The following is a 21822-nucleotide window of genomic DNA, read 5'->3' as shown; positions in this document are numbered from 1 at the left end:
CGCCCGGCCTTTTTTTTTTTTTTTTTTTTTTTTAAACTGTCTTTTTAAAACTGCTTTTATTAAATACTGAATAATAGAACATGGTTAACATATTAAAGGGGGGCCGGGCGCGGTGGCTCAAGCCTGTAATCCCAGCACTTTGGGAGGCCGAGACGGGCGGATCACGAGGTCAGGAGATCGAGACCATCCTGGCGAACACGGTGAAACCCCATCTCTACTAAAAATACAAAAAACTAGCTGGGCGAGGTGGCTGGCGCCTGTAGTCCCAGCTACTCGGGAGGCTGAGGCAGGAGAATGGCGTGAACCTGGGAGGCGGAGTTTGCAGCGAGCTGAGATCCGGCCACTGTGCTCCAGCCTGGGCGACAGAGCCAGACTCCATCTCAAAAAAAAAAAAAAAACATATTAAGGGGGATGAACACCTATGTTAAGAGGTAGAATGCTAATGTTAGAAATCCCATGTGTGCTTTGATCATCCCAATCCATATCCCCTTCTTTAGCTGTCAGAGGTATCTGTTATTCTGCATTTTGTGTTTTGCATTTCCTTGTTTTTCTTTACAGTCTTAACCATATGTGTTTATTTTCCTGTTCTAATTTGATGTCAATAAATCTTACTGTTTGGATTCTTCTGCAGCTCTATTACTTGTCTTCCAACAAGTGTTCAAGAGATTCATTCACCTTGCAAACTTATCCTACTGTATAGCCATCCATTGTATGAATACATTTTTTCATTGATACGGTATATATTACTCCTGTGAACATTCTTGAACTCCTCTTATTGTATCCTGTGCGAGAATTTCTGTAAATATGTAACTAGAAATGGAATTGCTAGCTCATAGGTTATTTGCATTTTCAGCCTTACTAGACATTGCTCAGTTGTTTTCTAAAGTGTTTACTATACTCATTTACTATTCCTTTTACTTCATATCCTCACCAACACTTGCTATTATTAAACTTGTAAATCTTTCCACACTTGGGTATGAGTTGATATATATTATTTTGATTTCAAACCACCACTTTCATGCTTATTGGCATTCATGTTTTCTCTTTTCTGAAGTACAATTTTATGTCATTTCTAATTTTTCTATTGATTTTTATATTTCCAGTGTTTTTGTTCCTTTTAATGCTTTGTGTGCATTTCTTAAATATTGTGGATTGTCGTCCTTGTCAGTTATATGTGCTGTGCATGCTTTCTTACTTTAACCTTTAAATGATGGTAGAAATTCTCCATTTTAATGCCATCAAATTTGACGCTATTTTCTTTAATTTATTTACATCTTGTGTATGAAATCTCTCCTCTCCTAAGAGTAAAGATATTCTCCCTATTTTCTATAAATGATATTATTTTGCCTTTTATGTTTAAGTTTTCAGTTCACTTGGAATTAATTGTAGGGTATGGTATTTCCATTTGGATAACTAATATCTGAAACATCATTTATTGAAAAGGCAATTTATTGTAAAGGATTAGGCAAACTGCAGGGTCTGAGGGAACAGTCCCTACAAGATGCCATCACTCAGGCACCAGCTACAACTTAAGGGGTTCCCATGACCACTCTCACTTCAGACCAGCTAGCTAGAAATTCAGGTGTTTCCACCACCACCACCCTTAGGTATAATAATTCAGTGGAAAGACTCACAGAACTCACTGAAAGCTGTTATATTCACAGTCACATTTGTAACAGGGAAAGGATACATTGGGTTGTATTAGCCTCCCAGTATTGATGTTTGGCAGTACACCCAGAGTATTGTCAACCAGAGAAGCTCACTGAAGCTTCAGTGCCCAGTTTTTACTGAAGCTTCATTACATAAGCATCATTGATTGAATCATTTTCCAGGTGCACAAACTCAGTTTCCAGCATCTGTTCTCTCTCCTTGCGTGAAAGTCAAGCTGATATCACATGGTTCAAAGTCCCAAGACCGATTACATGGTAGAGGTAGGTGTGGCCAGCCCCAAGCCCTAGTCATCTCATGAGCATAAACTAAGAGACATGGTCTTAGGGGCCCACCATAAATAACAAAGACATTCCTATCACTCAGGAAATTCGAAGTGTTTAGAGGTTACTTCCCAAGAGCTAGGACAAAGGCCAGACCTCTTTTTGGAGGCCACATTCCTCACTACACAGTCCTCCTTTCTCTGTACTTCAGTGGCAGTTCTGTCATAAATTCAGTTTCCCTATATACGTATTGGTCTTTTCTGGGCTCTTCTTTCTAATCTGCCAGTCTGTTTGTCTATTAAAACCATACCGCCGGCCGGGCGCGGTGGCTCAAGCCTGTAATCCCAGCACTTTGGGAGGCTGAGACGGGCGGATCACGAGGTCAGGAGATCGAGACCCTCCTGGCTAACACGGTGAAACCCCGTCTCTACTAAAAATACAAAAAATTAGCCGGGCGAGGTGGCGGGCGCCTGTGGTCCCAGCCACTCGGGAGGCTGAGGCAGGAGAATGGCGTGAACCCAGGAGGCGGAGGTTGCGGTGAGCTGAGATCCGGCCACTGCACTCCAGCCTGGGCGACAGAGCAAGACTCCGTCTCAAAAAAAAAAAAAAAACCATACCACCTAAAGACTGCATTCTAGTAATGTCTGATATTTGGTAAGTCACATTCCTCTACCATGGTCCTGTTCTCTAGAAAGGTCTTAGCTGTTCCTAGGCTTTGGCTTCATATACATTTTAGAATTGACCAATCAAGTTCTGTAGAAATCCAGCCGGGATAATGATTTGTAATGCACTAAACCTTTGATCAATTTGGGGAAAGTTGACATTTTTAGAATATTGAGTCTTCCTCTGCCTCTAAATAACTCTGCTTATTTGAGTCTTGTGAAATGGTTTTAATAGTATTTTATAATTAGAGTCTTACACATCTTTTGTTAATTTTATTTCTAGGTATTTTTATGTTTTGTGGTTTTCTTAGATGACATTAATTTTAGAATATAGGCCGGGTGCTGTGGCTCACACCTGTAACCCCAACACTTACGGAGACCGAGGCAGGCGAATCACTTAAGCCCAGCAGTTTGAGACCAGCCTGGGCAACATAGTGAGACCCCATCTCTACTATAAATAAAAAATTAGCCAGACATGATGGTGTATGCCTGTAGTCCCAGCTACTTGGTAGGCTGAGGTAGGAGAATCACTCGAGCCCAGGAGGATGAGGCTGCAGTGCGCTATGATTTTGCCGCTACACTCCAGACTGGGTGACAGAGTGAGACCCAGTCTCAAAAAAAAAAGTAAATAAAATAAAATATAATATAATTTTCTCATTGTTTCTGGTATATAGACTTGCCATTGATTTTTTTTTTTCTTAAAACTGCCATGACAGATTATTGCAGTTGATTTTGAGATATTAATTTTATATCCCTCCACCTTGTTTAACTACTATTTATTCTCACATCTTGTAGATTCTTTTGGATGTGGGGTCATGCAACTTGATCATATCATTGATGAATAAAGACACGTTTTAGTTGTAAATAATTGGCTTTGTCTGTTAGTATTGATTTCTTTCCTTCTTTTTTAACCTTATTTTAATTCTTACTTTGCTGCACTGGCTCCACCTCCCAGAACAGTTTTGAATGGTGAATATGGGAACCCTGTCTTATTCACAGTTTTAGATACTTCACTTTTACTTATGTTTGCACTTGTTTTTCTTTTTGTAGATGTCCTTTATCAGGTTAGGGACATTGCTTTTTTATCACTAATTTGCTCTTAAGTTTTTATCATGAAGGAATATTGCATTTCTAAAATGCCTTTTCTGCCTCCATTGAAATGATTGGTCGGGCACGATGGCTCATGCCTGTAATCCCAGCACTTTGGGAGGCTGAGTTGGGCGGATCACCTGAGGTCAGGAGTTCGAGACCAGCCTGGCCAACATGGCAAAACCCTGTCTCTACTAAAAATACAACAACAACAAAAATTAGCCAGGCGAGGTGGTGGGCACCTGTAATCTCAGCTATTTGGGAAGCTGAGGCAGGAGAATCGCTGGAACTTCGGAGGCAGAGGTTGCAGTGAGTCAAGATCACGCCATTGTACTCCAGCCTGGGCAACAAGAGCAAAACTCCGTCTCAAAAAAAAAAAAGAAAGAAAAAATAAATGATCCTAAGTGTTTTCTCTTTAATCTGATAATGTGCCTAATAATTTTAATTTATTTCCAGTATCATATACACCTTTTATTGGGAAGAACCTAACTTAGCCATGATGTGTGATGAATTTTTACATATTACTGGATTCAGTTTGCTAATAACTTGCTTAGAATTTTAAATCTGTGGCATGTGTAAGACTGGTCAGTAATTTCAGTTCTTCATAATGTCTTTAACAAGTTACTGTATCCCGGGAGAACTGTGGCCTTGGCCTGTGAACCGAGATTGTTTTCTACATTTTTAAATGGTTGGGGGAAATGATCAAAAGAATTATATTTTATGACACATGAAAATTTTATGAAATTCAAATTTTAGTGTTCATAAATAAAGCTTTACTGGAACATAACCACATTCATCTATTTATTTATTTATTTATTTATTTATTTATTTATTTATTTATTTATTTATTTATTGAGATGGAGTCTGGCCGTATCGCCCAGGCTGGAGTGCAGTGGCGCGATCTCGGCTCACTACAACCTCCGCCTCCCGGACTCACGCCATTCTCCTGCCTCAGCCTCCCGAGCAGCTGGGACTACAGGCGCCCGCCAGCACGCCCGGCTAGTTTTTTTGCATTTTTAGTAGAGACGGGGTTTCACCATGTTTGCCAGAATGGCCTCGATCTCCTGACCTCGTTATCCACCCGCCTCAGCCTCCCAAAGTGCTGGGATTACAGGCTTGAGCCACCGTGCCCGGCTCACATTAATCCATTTATATAACATCTATGGCTGCTTCTGTGCTGCATGGCAGAGTTGAGGAGTTGCAGCAGAGATGGTATGTCCCACAGAGCCTAAAATACTTACTATTTGGCCGTTTACAAAAAAAGTTTGCTGACCTTTGGTCTAGCTTCATAAAATATATCAGTTTTCCTTTTCTTTTTCCCATGGTAGGATCTTGGAGTACTCATGTTATCAATGGTGTGAGCAAGGCCACTCTTTTCAGATTATTTGTTTATTCCCTTTCTTCTATGCCATTTACTACCCCCATCCTCCTCCTGCCCATAAGGCAGTCGTGTCTTAGTATTGCATTGTTTTCTTAGTATGTATTCATTCATTCAAAATGTTTTTCTCTTGCGTTAAGGTCCAGTGTGGTCAGTTTTTCAAAATCTTCCACATACGATTGAGAAGAATGTTATTTGAATTGAGTGCATTGTTCTATATGCAGCCTTTAGATCAAGCTTAATAATTTTGGTATCTAAATATTCTGTTTTTATTGACTTTTTGTCTGTTGTATCTATCAGTTATTTCTAGTGTTTTGTTAAAATCTGCCATTAAGATTAGGGTTTGTCTATTAGTTTCTATTTCATTTATGCATATGTATATGTATATATAATATGTGTGTATTATTTATTATTTAAGCATAAAGTTATCCTTTTCTAACTTTCATCTTTCTGAATATTTATGTTTTGGATGTGTCTCTAATAACCAGCAGAGAGCTGTGCTGTGGTTTTTGACAACTTTGACCAACTTTGTTCTTTAACAAGAGTATTTAGTCTATTTACAGTGCTTGTAATTACTGATATAATTGAAGGTGTCATTTTTTGTGTTTTTTATTCTCCCTTTTCTGTATTTCATTATCTTCATTTCATTTTCCCTTCTGTGAGTTTGAAAGTTATAAGCTCTTTGTGTTTACTTAGTAGTTACCTTAGAAATTTTAATATACTTTCTTAACTTACTAGTGTCTACAACTAAAAAATATTCTTATGTTCTTGGTAAATAAGGAAGTAGGATATATTCTGACTAATCAAACAACTTACATTATTGTCAGGTATTTTTCTTCTATCTTTTTTTAACCCATAAGAAAATTTTATTTTATGTATTGAGTGTTAGCTTAGATTATCCATGTATTTACCACTTTCTTGGTTCACCATTCTTTCTTACATCTCAGGCTCTGCATCTGGGATCACTTTCCTTTAGATGGAATAAATAGTAAATTTCTCTCTGATTTTGGTGGTTTTTTTTAATGTCTTTATTTGCCCTCGTTTGTGAAAGGTATTCTACCCTCACACTGGGACATTCCGCTGTCTTCCGGTTTACGTTTTTGTTATTAAATAGTTGTTTGTCAATCAGATTTTTTTTTATGTAGATAATCTACTTTTATTCCCAAATTGCTTTTCACATATTCTCTTTGTATTTAGTGCTCTGCAGTTTTGGTCTGATTGTCTAGGCATGAATTTATTTTTATTTATTCTGACTCGGCTTCCTGAATCTGCTTTTGCCAATTCTGAGAATTTCTTAGCTGTCCTGTCTTCCAGTACTGCCATTTTCTTCATTCTTTCTCCTCTCTCCTTCTAGAACTTCAGTTAAATATCTATTAAGCTATCTGACATTATCTTCTTAATCTCTCTTCTGTATATCTGCTCATTTGTCTTTTTTTTTTTTTTGAGACGGAGTCTCGCTCTGTTGCCCAGGCTGGAGTGCAGTGGCACACTCTCAGCTCACTGCAAGCTCCGCCTCCCGGGTCCACGCCATTCTCCTGCCTCAGCCTCCCAAGTAGCTGGGACTACAGACACCCGCCACCGTGCCCGGCTAATGTTTTGTATTTTTAGTAGAGACGGGGTTTTACCGTGTTGACCAGGATGGTCTCGATCTCCTGACCTCATGATCCACCCGCCTCGGCCTCCCAAAGTACCAGGATTATAGGTGTGAGCCACCGCGCCTGGCCTCATTTGTCTTTTTTAATTGCATTCTGCATAATCTCTTTTTATACCTTTCAGTACAGTAATTTGTCTCTTCAGAGAGATTTATTCCAGCCATTGTATGATTGAAGTATGTTTTTTGTTTTATGTTTTTATTTCTTTTCGTTTTTTTAAAATCTACTGTCATCTTTATGAAGTTTTCTTATTACATTTCCTCCATTTTAAAAACATGTAATATGCTTGTTTTATAATTTTTGGCATTATCTATATAATATATGAATCTTTTACGGAGGTAATTCCTCTTCCCTCTCAACATTTTATTAGGGAAATTTTCAAACATAATGAAAAGTTAAAACAATTGCATGACTGGTTTTCCTGACTTTTTGTTCATGGAATTATGCCTCTTTGTATCTTTCTTTCTTTTTTTTTTTTTTTTTTTGAGACAGTCTCACTGTGTTACCCAGGCTGGATAACTGATGCAATCTTGGCTCACTACAGCCTCCACCTCCCAGGTTCAAGCGATTCTTGTTTCTCAGCCTCCTGAGTAGCTGGGACTACAGGCATGTGCTACCATGCCCGGCTAATTTTTGTATTTTAAGTAGAGATGGGGTTTCACCAGATGGACTAGGCTGGTCTTGAACCCCTGACCTCAAGTGATCTGCCCAGTTTGGCCTCCCAAAGTACTGCGATTACAGGCATGAGCCACCACACCTGGCCATTTTTTTTAATTGATTTTTTGTTTAGGCAAAATTCACATAATATAGTTAACCATTTTTAAGTGCATAGTTCAGTGACATTTAGTGCACTCACAATGTTGTGTTGCTTTATTTTTGACTAATAGGTTATTTTCCTTGGAATTCTACCCATAGATTCTTGAGGCCTGATTGAAGGTTGTTCCTCTAGGGCAGGTCTGTGTTTGCTTCTACTAGGAGCCCTGCCAAACCAGGACCACCATAAAGTAAACACAGATGGCAAATGTTTTAGATCCACCTTAGTATGGTTATGTGAACTGCAGGCCTGTGTGAGGGCTGGCTTGTAGTTACAGTTCCTCAGGGGAAAATGTTTCCCTTCCACCATCTGCCAAGGTTCAAGTCAGGCAGTTTTCCTAGCAGACCCTAAGAATGGGAATGCTACATTTTCCGTTACTAGTTTTCCGTTACTCTAAGGGCCTGGTTCTAGAGGTCCCAGGTCTTTGTAGTATGGAATTAATTAGACCCCCCCACTTGGCCAGCTGTAGGCTTGATCTTCTCTTCCCTTGCTCCTTAAGATCATAAATGTCAAAGCTTATGGTCATCTGGGCTCTATAGACATTCCCTGGGGAAAATCAGCCTCAGTGGCTCAGCATACGCCTCTCTGTTTGCATTTTGACATAGTTTTATCTGCTGAAGATTAATTCTGTGTCAGCTCATCCTTGCATTCTAAAGTATTTTTGATATTCAATCTCTTATTTTTCAACTGGTGATTTGGACGTAGTAACTAGTCCCCCACAGAGCCTGGTGTCCTATGATTGATTTTCTCTTCTTTTTTTTCCCCCTCCGTGACTGAGCTTTTTAAGGGCAAATGTATGCTAGGTAAGAGTTATCTGCGATCCCAGTGCCCACATAGAGCCAGAGTCATGGGGATTTGATTGGTATTTTTGGATAAGAGGATTTTTGTTGACACAGCTGCTCCTCTCTTCCCATTCCCTTCTGCCCCTTTGATCTCCCTTCATACACTGCTGTGATCTGCAGTGACAAACACAGCAGACCTAGCATTTTCTGCTCCCCTAAGTGCAGGGGCCAGCTAAGGGTTCTTTCAAAAGATCAGGAAATTCTCAGGTTGCATCTACAAGAGCCAGAAGTTAGAAGGCAACCAGGTGCAGACTTGGATATTTCTCAGTAGATTCAAAACCCAGCAATGCCACTGTAGCTGCAGATTTGAGTAAATGACTTCACTTCTCCAAGCTAAAGTTTCCTTTCAGTTAGGATTCATGACCTTCTTGTGAGGATTAATATATGTAACGCATCAAGAACTTAAAGTGCTTGAAGTACAATGATTGTCCTTGAGATGCAGTGTGCATTACACTATCAGCAGTAAGGTTAGGGGTAGTAGCAAGAGAGAATGTCAGGCAGGAAAGCCATGGGTAATTTCAGTTTGGAACCGGGATGTACTGACCATGAGGATTCCTGGAACTGTGGTCTCATGGGAAGCCATTGCATTGTGTATCTGGGTAATTGAGCTCTGCTGAGGCTGCTAAGGGCCTCCTGATCCTATGGGTTGTCTGGCTCAGTGCTGCTGATTCTGGAGAGTCTTTGCAGAATGAGGTTTTAGTTTTAGTTCCAAAGGCCTCAGTTCTGGGATATAGGAACAAAGTCCAGAAAGTGGCTGGTGCATAGAACACTAGAATTTATTCCTCCTATCTCTATTAGGCTTGGGGGAGGCTGGAACGGTCTGTTGTAGAAATCTTTGTCCAGAGCTGGGCCTGCCTATGTATCCTGTGCTCCTGCGCCTTGAGGGCTCCCTCAAGTCTTTGGGGTGCCTTCCATGGCTGAGGGTCTCACTGACATCCAGGTTGTACGAAAGGGAGCCCAGGCCCTGTGCTCTGATCAGCTCCTGACAGTGGGAAAGTTGTTTCTTCTGAATCTGTTTTTCTATAGTTGGATTCGCTGGGATTCAAAAAGGACAAAGTCTTGTTCATTCTTTCTCAAATCTCAGAGAGAGAGAAAAAAAGCAGACTCTGTGTGTGTGTGTGTGTGTGTGTGTGTGTGTGTGTGTGTGTGTGTGTGTGTTGGAGTACCAAAAGCAGGGATGGGGTGAAGGGATTCATTCTCAGGCCTTTGGGGACCTTGAGGTCAGTCTGGTGAATTTTGTCATCAAAATTCTGTTACCCAAAAAGATCAATCAAATCCCCATTACTTGCTTTTTCTTCCATTTTTGCTTTCCCAGGCTTTCTCTAGTAAAAACCTAGGGTATAAAGTTTGTAGTTGTAAAAGCTATTACCAATGTGTTAGTATGTCTCCTCTCCTTCACTGCAGTCTTTAATTTTTTAATTTTTTTAATTTTTGTAGAGATGGGGTCCTGGTATGTTGCCCAGGCTGGTCTTAAACTCCTGGACTCAAGTGATTCTCCCACCTCCACCTCCCAACGTGCTAGGATCACAGGCGTGAGCCATCACACTTGGCCTGAATGCATTCTTTTCTATTTTTTATTTTAATTAACACTGTATTAGTCCCTTCTCGCATTGCTATAAAGAAATACCTGAGACTGGGGATTTTATAAAGAAAAGAGGTTTAATTGGCTTACAGCTCCAGCTCCACAGGCTGTTCAGGAAGCATGATGCTGGCATCTGCTCAGCTTCTGGGAGCGCTCAGGAAACTTACCATCATAGTGGAAGGCAAAGGAGAGGCCAGCGCTTCACCTGGCCAGAGGAGAAGGAAGCAGGGAAGGCGCTAGACACTTTTAAACAGCCAGATCTCGTGAGAACTTACTATCATGAGAACAGCAACAAGGGGACGGTGCTAAGCCATTCATGAAGTATTCACCCCCATGTTCCAATCACCTCCCACCAGGCCCTACCTCCAACATTAGGGATTAGAAATCGCCATGAGATTTGAGTGGGGACACAGATCCAAACCGTATCAGACACATTGTAATCAGGATCATATTTATGGGGTACAATTTGATGTTTCAGTACATATCTATGTTGTATAAAGAGCCAGTCAGGGTAGTTAGTGTATCCATCACCTCATGCATTTATCATTTCTTTGTGGTAAGAATATTCAAAAGCCTCTTCTAGTTATTTTGTAATATACAATATTTTATCATTAACCATAGTCACCCTACTGTGCAATACAACACCAGAATTTAATTCTCCTGATTGTAACTTTGTACCCACTGACTGACATCTCCGCATTTGTACCCCCGCCCTGTTTCTGGTAACAACTGTTCTGCTCTCTGCTTCTGAATGCCTTCTTTTTGCTTTAGAAGATTTGAACAGATTGAGCAGATTTCTTTTTCCTAAAACTTCTTGCCTTCCCCAGGGACTTGTTCTCCATTTCTTCCCATTCCAGTCAGTAATGCTGCCAATGGGTGCTATCTCTTTTATTGATTGATTGATTGATTGAGACGGAGTCTTGCTCTGTTGCCCAGGCTAGAGTGCAGTGGCACGATCTTGGCTCACTGCAACCTCTGCTTCCCGGGTTCAAGCGATCCTCCTGCCTCAGCCCCCCTAGTAGCTGGGATTACAGGCACACGCCACCATGCCTGGTTAATTTTTGTATCTTTAGTAGAGACGGGGTTTCACCATGTTGACCAGGCTGACCTCAAACTCCTGACCTCAGGTGATCCACCCACCTCAGCCTCTCAAAGTGCTGAGATTACAGGTGTGAGCCACCGTGCCTGGCCAAGGCTGCTGTCTCTTAAGGGCCCCTCTGTTCTCCAAGAACTGTTTAGGTATTTATCAGCAAACTTCTTAGCATTTCTGGTTTTTTGAGACAATGTCTTGCTTGGTCACCCAGGATGGAGTGCAGCGGCACAATCATGGGTCTGCTGCCTCAACCTCCGAGGCTCAAAGAGCTCCTGCTGCCTCAACCTCCCAAGTAGCTGGGACTGCAGGTATGTGCCACCTTGCCCGGCTAATTTTTGGATTTTTCTGTAGAAACAGGATCTCACTGTGTTGGTTTTGAACTCCTGGGCTCAAGCATTCCTCCCACCTTGGCCTCCCAAAGTGTTGAGATTACAAGAGTGAGCCACTATACTAGGATTAGCATTTTTTAGATACACATTCTTCCACCGAGAGTACTGATGGAGTAGGAAAACCAGTCCTTGATGGAAATTTTCATACCTCCTTTCTTGGAGGTGTGATTTGATGAAGTGGAAATGAATGGTTAAGTGGAATCACATATTGCAAACTTGAGTTTTCTAATTAGACAAGAAAGGAATTGATGTTGATTTATTGTATTGCAGTCTCAGTATCAGCCAGTATCTCTAGCTGTCTGAGGATTTTAGGACTGGGGATATCCTGAGATACGTAGATTATATGGAGTTACAGGATATTCCCAAGGAGTCTGTGCCAGATGGATAAAGTGTGTGGATAAAGTGTGTCCATTTTGAACTTGTGTAGTATGTGCGCACCTCATGTGACATCGTTGTGAGTCTGGATGTTTCTCCATCAGTTCTGGTAGGTAAGGAACAAGGAGAGTATGGTTGGGGACATTTGTGGTAACAGGAACAATTTAGCCAGATGTGCAAATTGTTGAGAAATGACCAGGCACAGTGGCTTATGCCTGTAATCCCAGCACTTTGGGAGGCCGAGGCGAATGGATCACTTGAGGCCAGGAGTTCAAGACCAGCCCGGCCATCATGGTGAAGCTCTGTCTCTACTAAAAATACAAATATTAGCCAGGTGTGGTGGCCCATGTCTGTGGTCCCAGCTACTCAGGAGGCTGAGGCAGGAGAATCACTTGAACCTGGGACACAGAGGTAGCAGTGAGCTGAGATTGCTCCACTGTACTCCAGCCTGGGCGACAGAGTGAAACTGTCTCAGAAAATAGGATGGGATGGGATGGGATGGGATGGGAATAAATTGTTGAAAAATAATGACTATCATAACTGCAAAAGAACCTTTAGGGAACTTCTCCAACTGACTTCCTCAAAATAAGAACATTATATGAGGAATCATGCAGCCAGTAAAATTGCTGTCTATTTAAGAATGGTGATGTAGAAAAACTGATTTAGGATTTAATTTATTGAATGAGAAAGAGGAAGAGGCAATGAGAAGCTTGTGTGCTTAACATAGGGTGTGCTGTGTACTTGGACGCACAGTTTCATTTAATTGGGAAAAACCACTTACATGGACTTAGTTTATTCTCCAACGTGGGTGGATAATGGAAGTGCCTAGAGGCTACCTCTGCAGGAGTAGGCATGCCCAAGAACCATGTGGGCACTTGACTCTGATCACCCCTGTTTCCACACTGACCCATCCATGTTGAAGGGGCCAGTATGGCCTGTTTTCCTAATGGAACTTCCCTACTGAATTGCTTTCTCCATTTTCTTTTATATTGTCTGAAAGATTTTGTCCATGAATTTCACAAGTGGTATATTTATTTGTGATTTCAGGGCTTGAAGTTCAAAGATGTGGTCATTTACTTCTCTCAAAAGGAGTGGGAATGCTTGCACTCTGCTCGGAAGGATTTGTACCGAGATGTAATGTTGGAAAATTACGGCAACCTGGTCTTACTGGGTAACTTTATCTGCCCCTCTGCACACCCCCCGCCCCGCCAAACACAGAACTGGCCTTCTGGAATTCTTACGTTCTTTTTTTCTGAGTTTGTCACAAGTGCTTTTCAAGTACCTGGATGAGTTAATGTTTCTTGCTCATCAAAAGAATGGTTTGTCTCTTGTGAAGCTGGCAATAGGCTGTTCCAGTAGGCACCTTTATCTTCTCTGGTGCTCTGACCCTCACTCCTTCTGACCCTTAATCTACCTGCTCCTCTTCCTTGATAATTAGGGACTGATTTTTAATTCTGACACCCACAACAAAACCTTGTTCCCTTTGTGTTTGAGCAGGGCTTTCTGATACTAAGCCAAATGTGATCTCCTTGTTGAAGCTGAAGAGCGAGCCCTGGTTGGTTAAGAGGAATGAGACAAAAGAATGGTGTCCAGGTGAGTGATGATGAACCGGAATGGGGAGGCCATAGCAGTTGGTCACTTAGCTCATCTGTGAGAAGGCAGCACTTTGGGGATTTTGGTAGGAAAACTGCCTAAAAATGCTTGAGATCAGGAGGAGAAAGTAAGGATGTTGTAATCCCAGCACTTTGGAAGGCTTTTTTTTGAGATCAGGAGTTCGAGACCAGCCTGACCAACATGGTGAAACCCCGTCTCTACTAAAAATACAAAAAAATTACCCAGGCCTGGTGGTGCATGCCTGTAATCCCAGCTACTCAGGAGGCTGAGACAGGAGAATTGCTTGAACCTGGGAGGCAGAGGTTGCAGTGAGCCGAGATTGCGCCACTGCACTCCAGCCTGGGCAACACAGCAAGACTCCATCTCAAAAAAAAAAAAAAGTCAAGGCAGGTGGATTACAAGGTCAGGAGTTCAAGACCAACCTGGCCAATATGGTGAAACCCTGTCTCTACTAAAAATACAAAAATTAGCTGGGCATGGTGGCAGGTGCCTGTTGTCCCAGCTATTTGGGAGGCTGAAGCAGGAGAATTGCTTGAACCCAGGAGGCAGAGGTTGCAGTGAGCCGAGATCCGCCACTGCTCTCCAGCCTGGGTGACAAAGCGAGACTCCATATCAAAAAAAAAGAAAGTAAGGATGTTTCAACTGCATTTACCAGGCTTTCTTGCTCACCTCCTATAATACTTCCCCCTCATTTCATACAGGAAGTGCCCTCTTTCTTCCCCTGTGACAACCATTTTACTTGCATTTTGGGTCCAGTTTTGTCCTGACTTTTAAAAACAGTTTTATTGAGATATAATTCATATATCATAATATTCATCCATTTAAAATTCAGTAATTTTTAGTCAGTTTGCAACGATCACAACAGTCTAATTGTAGAACATTTTTATCACTCAAAATAAAACGCCATACCCGTTAGCAGTCACTCCCCAAACCCAGCCCCAAGCAACTACTGATCACTTTCTGTCTTTATAGATGTGCCTGTTCTGGACATTTTACATTAATGATATCACACAACATATAATTTATGACTGGCTTTTTTCACTTACCAGAATATTTTCAAAGTTCATCCATAGTGTAACATATACCAGTGTGTAGGGAAAAAATAGGTTAGCCTGTTACTGTGTTATTATAGATAGAAGTAAGTTTAAGAGACTCCATTCGGCTCTATATTTGAGATGCTGTTAATCTGTGACTCTACCCCCAATCTTGTCCTTGCTAGAAACATTGCTGTGCTAATTAAAGTTGAAAGGATTTTGGGCTGTAAGGAATGTGCTTTGTTAGGTAAATGTTTAAAGCCTGCTTGGGTTGAAGGTCAGTACCATTCCTTTAAATCTCAGTAAAAGAAAAACATCTGTCTCCTGCCCGATCCTGGGAAAATGCAACAGCTCCGTGTACCTGTATGCCTTACTGCTAATTTACTCCCTTATCTTTTTGGCAATAAATACTGAGGGAACTCAGAGACCTGTGCCAGTGTGGGTCCTCTGAAAGCACAGCACTGGTCCCCTGGGGCCCCGCTTTTCTTTCTCTATACTTTGTCTCTGTGTCTTTATTTCTTTTCTCAAGTCTCTCGTTTCCACCTAGCGAGAAGCACCCACAGGTGTGGAGGGACAGGCCACCCCTTCACCAGTGTTTCATTCTTTTATATTGCCAAATAGTATTCCATGGTATAGATATTACCATTTTGTTCATTCATCAGTTGGTAGACATTTGGGTTGTTTCTACTTTTAGGCTACTATGTATGACTAAAGCTGCTATGAACATTTGTATATAGGTTCCCTTCTCTTAGTTTTTTGAGTATTTTTGTCATGAAAGGATTTTAGAATACTTTTTTCCGTTACTTTTTCTGCATCTATTAAGACGTGTAGTTTATGTCCTTTGTTGTATTAATATGTTTGATTACATTGATAGACTTTTGGATGTTGAACCAACCTTGCGTTTGTAGGATAAATTTTACCTGGATGTGGTATATAATCCTTTCTCTAAGCTGTTGGATCTGGTTTGGTCTTTTTTGTTGAAGATACTGATCTATAGTTTTCTTGTGATATCTTTGCTTTGTCTGGTTGGTATCAGGGTAATAATACTGGCCTCAGAATTAGGAAATGTTTCTTTGTCTTCTGTCTTTTTGAAGTGTTCATGAAGGATTTGTATTAAGTTTTCTTTAATGTTGGGTGAGGCCATTTGCTCCTGGGCTTTTCTTTGTGGGAAGATTTTTTTACTCTAATTCAGTCTCTTTATTTGGTATAGGTCTATTCAGGTGTTCTATTTCCTCTTGAGTCAATTTTGGTAGTTTTGGGTCTTTTTAGGAATTTGTCTATTTTGTCTAAGTTGTTTAATTTATTGGCATATAGTTATTCGTAGGAGTTCCTTATAACCCTTTTTATTTCTATAAGGTCAGTAGTGATATCTCCTATATCATTCCTGATGTTAGTATTTTGAGACTTCTCTCTTTTTTTGTTGGTCAATCTAGCCAAAGATTTGCCAATTCTGTTGATCTTTTCCAAGGACCAACTTTTGGTCTCATTGATTTTCTCTATTGTTTTTCTATTCTCTATTTTGTTTATGGCTGCTGTTATCTTTTGTTATTTCCCTCCTTCTGGAAGCTTTATGCTTTTGTTTATTCTTTATTGTCTGGTTCCTTAAGATACACAGTTAGATTGTTGATTTGAGATATCTCTGTTTTTTTTTTCTTCTTGTTTTAAATATAGGTGTTTTTAGCTGTAAATTTCCCTTTAAGCCCTGCTTTAGCTGCATTTCATAAGTTTTGGTATATTGACTTTTCATTTATCTCAAAATATTTTTTAATTTTCCTCGTGATTTCTTCTTTAACACATTGGTTATTTAGGAGTATGTTATTTAATTTTCACGTTTGTGAATTTCCCAAATTTCCTTCTGCTGTTGATATCTAAGTTCATTCCATTGTAGTTGCAAAACATATTTTGTGTGATTTCAATCCTCTTACATTTATTGAGGGCTGTTTTATGGCTTAATATATGGTCTAACCTGAAAAATGTTCCATACGTGCTTGAGAAAAATGTGTATTCTCCTGTTGTTGAGTGGAGTATTCTATGAATGTTTTCTTAAGTTTAATTGGTTTATAGTGTTTTTCAAGCCTTCTGTTTCCTTTTTGATCTTCTGCCTAGCTATTCTATTCATTATTGAAAGTAAAGTATTGAAGTCTTCAATTTGTTAATTGTCTATTGCTGTCTTTAATTCTTGCTTTACGTATTTTGGGCCTGTGTTATTAGGTGTATGTATACTTACAACTGTTACAGTTTTCTGACTATCATTATATCCTCTTATCATTATAACATACCCTTTTATCTGATTTGTTTTTGTTGTTGTTGTTTGAGATGGAGTCTAGCATTGTCGCCCAGGCTGGAGTGCAGTGGCACAATCTCTGCTCACTGCAACTTCCACCTCCCGGGTTGAAGTGATTGTCCTGCCTCAGCCTCCCGAGTAGCTGGGATGACAGGTGCCTGCCAACACATGCAGCTAATTTTTGTATTTTCAATAGAGACAGGGTTTCACTGTGTTGGCCAGGCTGGTCTTGAACTCCTGACCTTGTGATCTACCCGCCTCGGCCTCCCAAAGTGCTGGTATTACAAGCGTGACCCACTGTGCCTGGCCAAAATATCCTTTTTTCTCACTGGTTACAATTTTTGTCTTAAAGTTTATTTCGTCTGGTATTAGTAATGCTATTTTAGATCATTTGTGCTTACTCTTTGCATGGTATATCTTTTTCCATTCTTTCATTTCAACTATTTGTGTCCTTGAATCTAAAGTTTGTCTCGGGGGCTGGGCATGGTGACTCATACCTGTAATCCCAGCACTTTGGGAGGCAGAGGTGGGCAGATCAATTGAGGTCAGGTGCTTGAGACCAGTCTGGCCAACATGGCGAAACCCTGTATCTACTAAAAATACAAAAAATTAGCCAGGCATGGTGGCCCATGCCTATAGTCCCAGCTACTCAGGAGGCTGAGGCATGAGAATCACTTGAACCCAGGGGGTGGAGGTTGCAGTGAGCTGAGATCACGTCATTGCACTCCAGCCTGGGTGACAGAGTGAGACCATGTCTCAAAAAACAAAAACAAAAACAGTGTGTCTCTGGTAGATTGCATATACTTGGATCACATTTTTTTAAATCCATCCTGCCAACCTCTTCTTGTAGTGTTTAACAAAGTCTGTAGTGTTTAATATGTTTACATTTAATATACTGATGGGGTGGGATTTACAATTGGTATTGTGGTATTTGTTTTCTATTTGTGTTGTTATTGTTTTATTCCTCTATTCTTCTATTACCACCTTCTGTTATATTAGCTAAATATTTTCTAGAGTACCATTTTTGTTCCTATACTGTTTCTTATACAATAGTCTTTGAAATTATTTTCTTGGTGGTTGCCTTCAAGATTATAATTAGCATTTTAACTTAAAACAATCTAGTTTGGATTAATATTAACTTAACTTTAATCTTATATAAATACTTTGCTCCAAAATACTTCTGTTCCCACGTCCCTTCTTTGTACTATTATTGTCATACAAATTACATATTTATACATTATAAGCCAATATTGGCAGAATAATGACCCCCTCAAAGATGTCCATATCCGAATCTCTGAAACTTGTGAATGTGTTACTCTTACATGGTAAGGGGGAATTCAGGTTGCAAATCTGCTCAACTTCAGTTAGTAAGAGGATCTTAGGTTATCCAAGTGGGCCCAGTGTAATCACAAGGGTCTTTAAAAGTATAAGAGATGTGGCTGGGTGTAGTGGCTCACACCTATAATCCCAACACTTTGGGAGGCTAAGGTGGGCAGATCACTTGAGCCCAAAAGCTTCTCATTTTTTCATTTTTCACTTCCCTTTTTTTTAAATTGCCGTGTAAAGAATTGTTTATTAGCTATTTTTAGTTTGTCATTTCTACTTCAGAACTTTTCTTTGTCCTGCAATGTGAAAATACCTCCTATTTTCTTTCTTGTTATTTTACAGATTGGGAGTTTGGAAGAGAAACCAAGAATTTATCTCCAAAGGAAAACATTTATGAAATTAGATCACCGCAACAGGAGAGGGTCAGAGTTATCAGAGAAATCAGATGCCAGGTGGACTGACAACAGGGTCTCCAGGAGGGACATTTCAGACAAGCTGTAATACCATTTACTTCCATGCAGTGCACAGCCCATAGAGAACATCAGTGGATTCATACTGGAGAGAAATCCTGTGAATGCAGGAAATGTAAGAATGCTTTCAGGTGCCAGTCATGTCCTATTCAACATGAAATAATTCATAATAAGGAAAAAGACCCTGACTGTGGAGAATGTAGGAAAATCTTTAATAGTGGATCAGACTTGATTAAGCCTCAGAGGCTTAATGAAAGCAAAAACCATAGTGAAAATAACAAATGTCCCTTTAATCGTGATTCTGGAATTACTCAACCTCAGAGCATTAATACTGGAGAGAAACCTCATAAATGTAAGGAATGTGGGAAAGCCTTTCATTCCAGCTCACAACTTAGTCAGCATCAGAGGATGCATCTTGGCGAGAAACCCTATAAGTGTAGGGAGTGTGGGAAAGCCTTTCCATCCACCGCACAGCTTAATCTACACCAGAGGATCCATACTGATGAGAAATACTATGAATGTAAGGAGTGTGGGAAGGCCTTTATCCGTCCCTCACACCTTTTTCGACATTGAAGAATCCATACTGGTGAGAAACCCCATAAATGTAAGGAATGTGGGAAGGCTTTTCGTTATGACACACAACTGAGCCTTCATCAGATAATCCATACTGGTGAGAGACGCTATGAATGCAAGGAGTGTGGGAAGGTGTGCAGTTGTGCCTCACAGCTGAGTCTACATCAAAGAATTCATACTGGTGAGAAACCCCATGAATGTAAGGAATGTGGGAAAGCCTTTATCTCTGATTCACATCTTATTCGACATCAGAGTGTCCATACTGGGGAGAAACCCTATAAGTGTAAGGAATGTGGCAAGTCCTTCCGTCGTGGCTCAGAACTTACCCGACATCAGAGAGCTCACACTGGTGAGAAACCCTGTGAGTGTAAGGAATGTGGAAAGGCCTTTACTTGTAGCACAGAACTTGTTCGACATCAAAAAGTTCACACTGGGGAGAGACCGCGTAAGTGTAAGGAATGTGGGAAGGCTTTTCTTCGAAAGTCAGAACTCACTCATCATGAGAGAAGTCACACTGGTGAGAAACCCTATGAGTGTAAGGAGTGTAGGCAGGCCTTTGGTCGTGGTTCAGAACTTAGTCGACACCAGAAAATTCATTCTGGTGAGAAACCGTATGAATGTCAGCAGTGTGGAAAGGCCTTTATTCAGGCCTCACACCTTAGTCAACATCAAAGAATTCATTCAGGAACCAGGAGTGAATGAAGAAATGAGGGATGACTCAGAATTTGATAACATGAGAAAATTCATACTGATTTGGAAAAAAAAACCTATAATTCTAAGTGTGAGACACCTTATAAATGTTAGGAATTAGCGGGGATTTATTTATGTTTCAGAATTTATTACACATCATGATACAACTGGGGAAAAATTGAAGAACTCCATGAATGTAAAGAAAATAGGGAGACCTTTTTGGTGGCTCAGAACCAAGTCAACCTCAGGGAATTCATAACGGGGAGAGGAGGGCAGTGAATGTGCTGAGAGAAATTAATCATTCAGACCTTTCTCAGCAGCAGTCATTAGCCCTTAGGGGAAATCAGATGATTCAAAATATAAATGTAGGCCGTGCGCGGATGGCTCCCGCCTGTAATCCCAGAACTTTGGGAGGCTGAGGTGGGTGGATCACAAGGTCAGGAGATCGAGACCATCCTGGCCAACGTGGTGAAGCCCCATCTCTACTAAAATGCAAAAAATTAGCCGGGCATGGTGGTGCGTGCCTGTAATCCCAGCTACTCGGGAGGCTGAGGCAGGGGAATCACTTGAATCCAGGAGGCAGAGGTTGCTGTGAGCTGAGATCATGTCACTGCATTCCAGCCTGGTGACAGAGCAACACTCCGTCTCAAAAAATAAGTAAATATATATATATACATACGTGTGTATATATATATTTATGCAGGCTGGGCACAGTGGCTCACACCTGTAATCCCAGAACTTTGGGAAGCCAAGGTGAGTGGATTGCTTAAGTCCTGGAGTTTGAGACCAACACAGGCAACATGGTGAAACACCATCTCTACAAAAAATATAAAATAAATTAGCCAGGCGTGGTGGTGCACGCCTGTAATCCCAGCTACTTGAGAGGCTGAGGCAGGAGGATTGCTTAAGCCCAGGAGACAGAGGTTGCAGTGAGCCAAGATCATGCCATTGTACAGCAGCGTGGGTGACAGAGTGAGACTCTTGTCTCAAAAAAAACAAAAAAAAAAAAAAAAAAAAAAAAAAAAAAAAGATGGGGCCGGGCATGGTGACTCATGCCTGTAATCCCAGCACTTTGGGAAGCTGAGGTGGGTTGATCACTTGAGGCCAGGAGTTCGAGACCCACTTGATCAACATGGTGAAACCCCATCTCTACTAAAAATACAAAATTAGCTGGGCATGGGGGCACATGCCTGTAATCCCAGCTACTTGGGAGGCTGAGACATGAGAATCTCTTGAACCTGGGAGGCAGAGGTTGCAGTGAGCTGAGATCGCGCCATTGCCCTCCAGCCTGGGCAACAAGAGCAAAACTCCATCTCCAAAAAAAAAAAAAAAAAAAAAAACCCAAAATGTAAAGGCCATATATATGGGACACCAATTTGCTTTAGCTAACAAAGTATTCATCTGACAGTACTTGAGGAAGCCTATAGTAGTATTTAAAATTCAGCAGATTCTTTCATCCCACATAACTCTTGTTAAATATTTGCAAGCTAATTCTCTAAAATTAACTGGAGCTGAATCAATGTGGGAAAGGATTAACCAATGTTTACTTTTTACTCACCCTCATCATTATAACATTTCTTTTAGGGTGAATTTATTAACTGCATCTACATATTCTCATTTATAAATTAGTACTGTTAGCACCATATTTCTTAGCTGCATTGTGAGGGTTAAATACATTTATTTAAAGCAGTGTCTGTCTAGTATTGAAAGTGTGCTAAATGAAGGCATTTATTGTTTTTCTTTGTTATTCTCTTAATTGTGCATTATTAGACTTGAGAGGAAGGACTTATATATGCAGTGACTATAAGAACATCTTGCATCATCTCTTCTTCTTTATTGAAGGCTAGGTAATTCCTTCTGGAGAAAAATTTAATACTGTGAAGCCTTTATTTATAGCTCACCCTTTTGCCTTACTAGGGGATTCATAATGTAAAGAAACCCAGTAGAATAAAAGTGAGTTGCTGTGAAGTCAGGTGGAAGATTTAGATGATTTATTAAAACTTTTCAAAAGGCTGGGCACGGTG

General features: G+C 40.6%; 1 protein-coding gene across 1 annotated transcript in view; it reads left to right on the top strand.

Moving 5' to 3' along the window:
* Positions 1 to 20352, top strand: part of LOC111554010 (zinc finger protein 568-like) — a 27595-nt gene extending 7243 nt beyond the window's left edge. The window contains 3 exon segments of the mRNA XM_023229235.3: positions 12855 to 12978; positions 13305 to 13400; positions 18408 to 20352. Coding sequence (XP_023085003.3) covers positions 12855 to 12978; positions 13305 to 13400; positions 18408 to 19810 — 1623 coding nt within the window. The 3' untranslated portion in view covers positions 19811 to 20352.
* The last annotated feature ends 1470 nt before the right edge of the window (positions 20353 to 21822 follow it).

The sequence above is a fragment of the Piliocolobus tephrosceles genome, chromosome 21 (assembly GCF_002776525.5).
Source record: "Piliocolobus tephrosceles isolate RC106 chromosome 21, ASM277652v3, whole genome shotgun sequence".
NCBI lineage: Eukaryota > Metazoa > Chordata > Mammalia > Primates > Cercopithecidae > Piliocolobus > Piliocolobus tephrosceles.
This window is presented reverse-complemented; position numbering and strand designations above follow the sequence as displayed.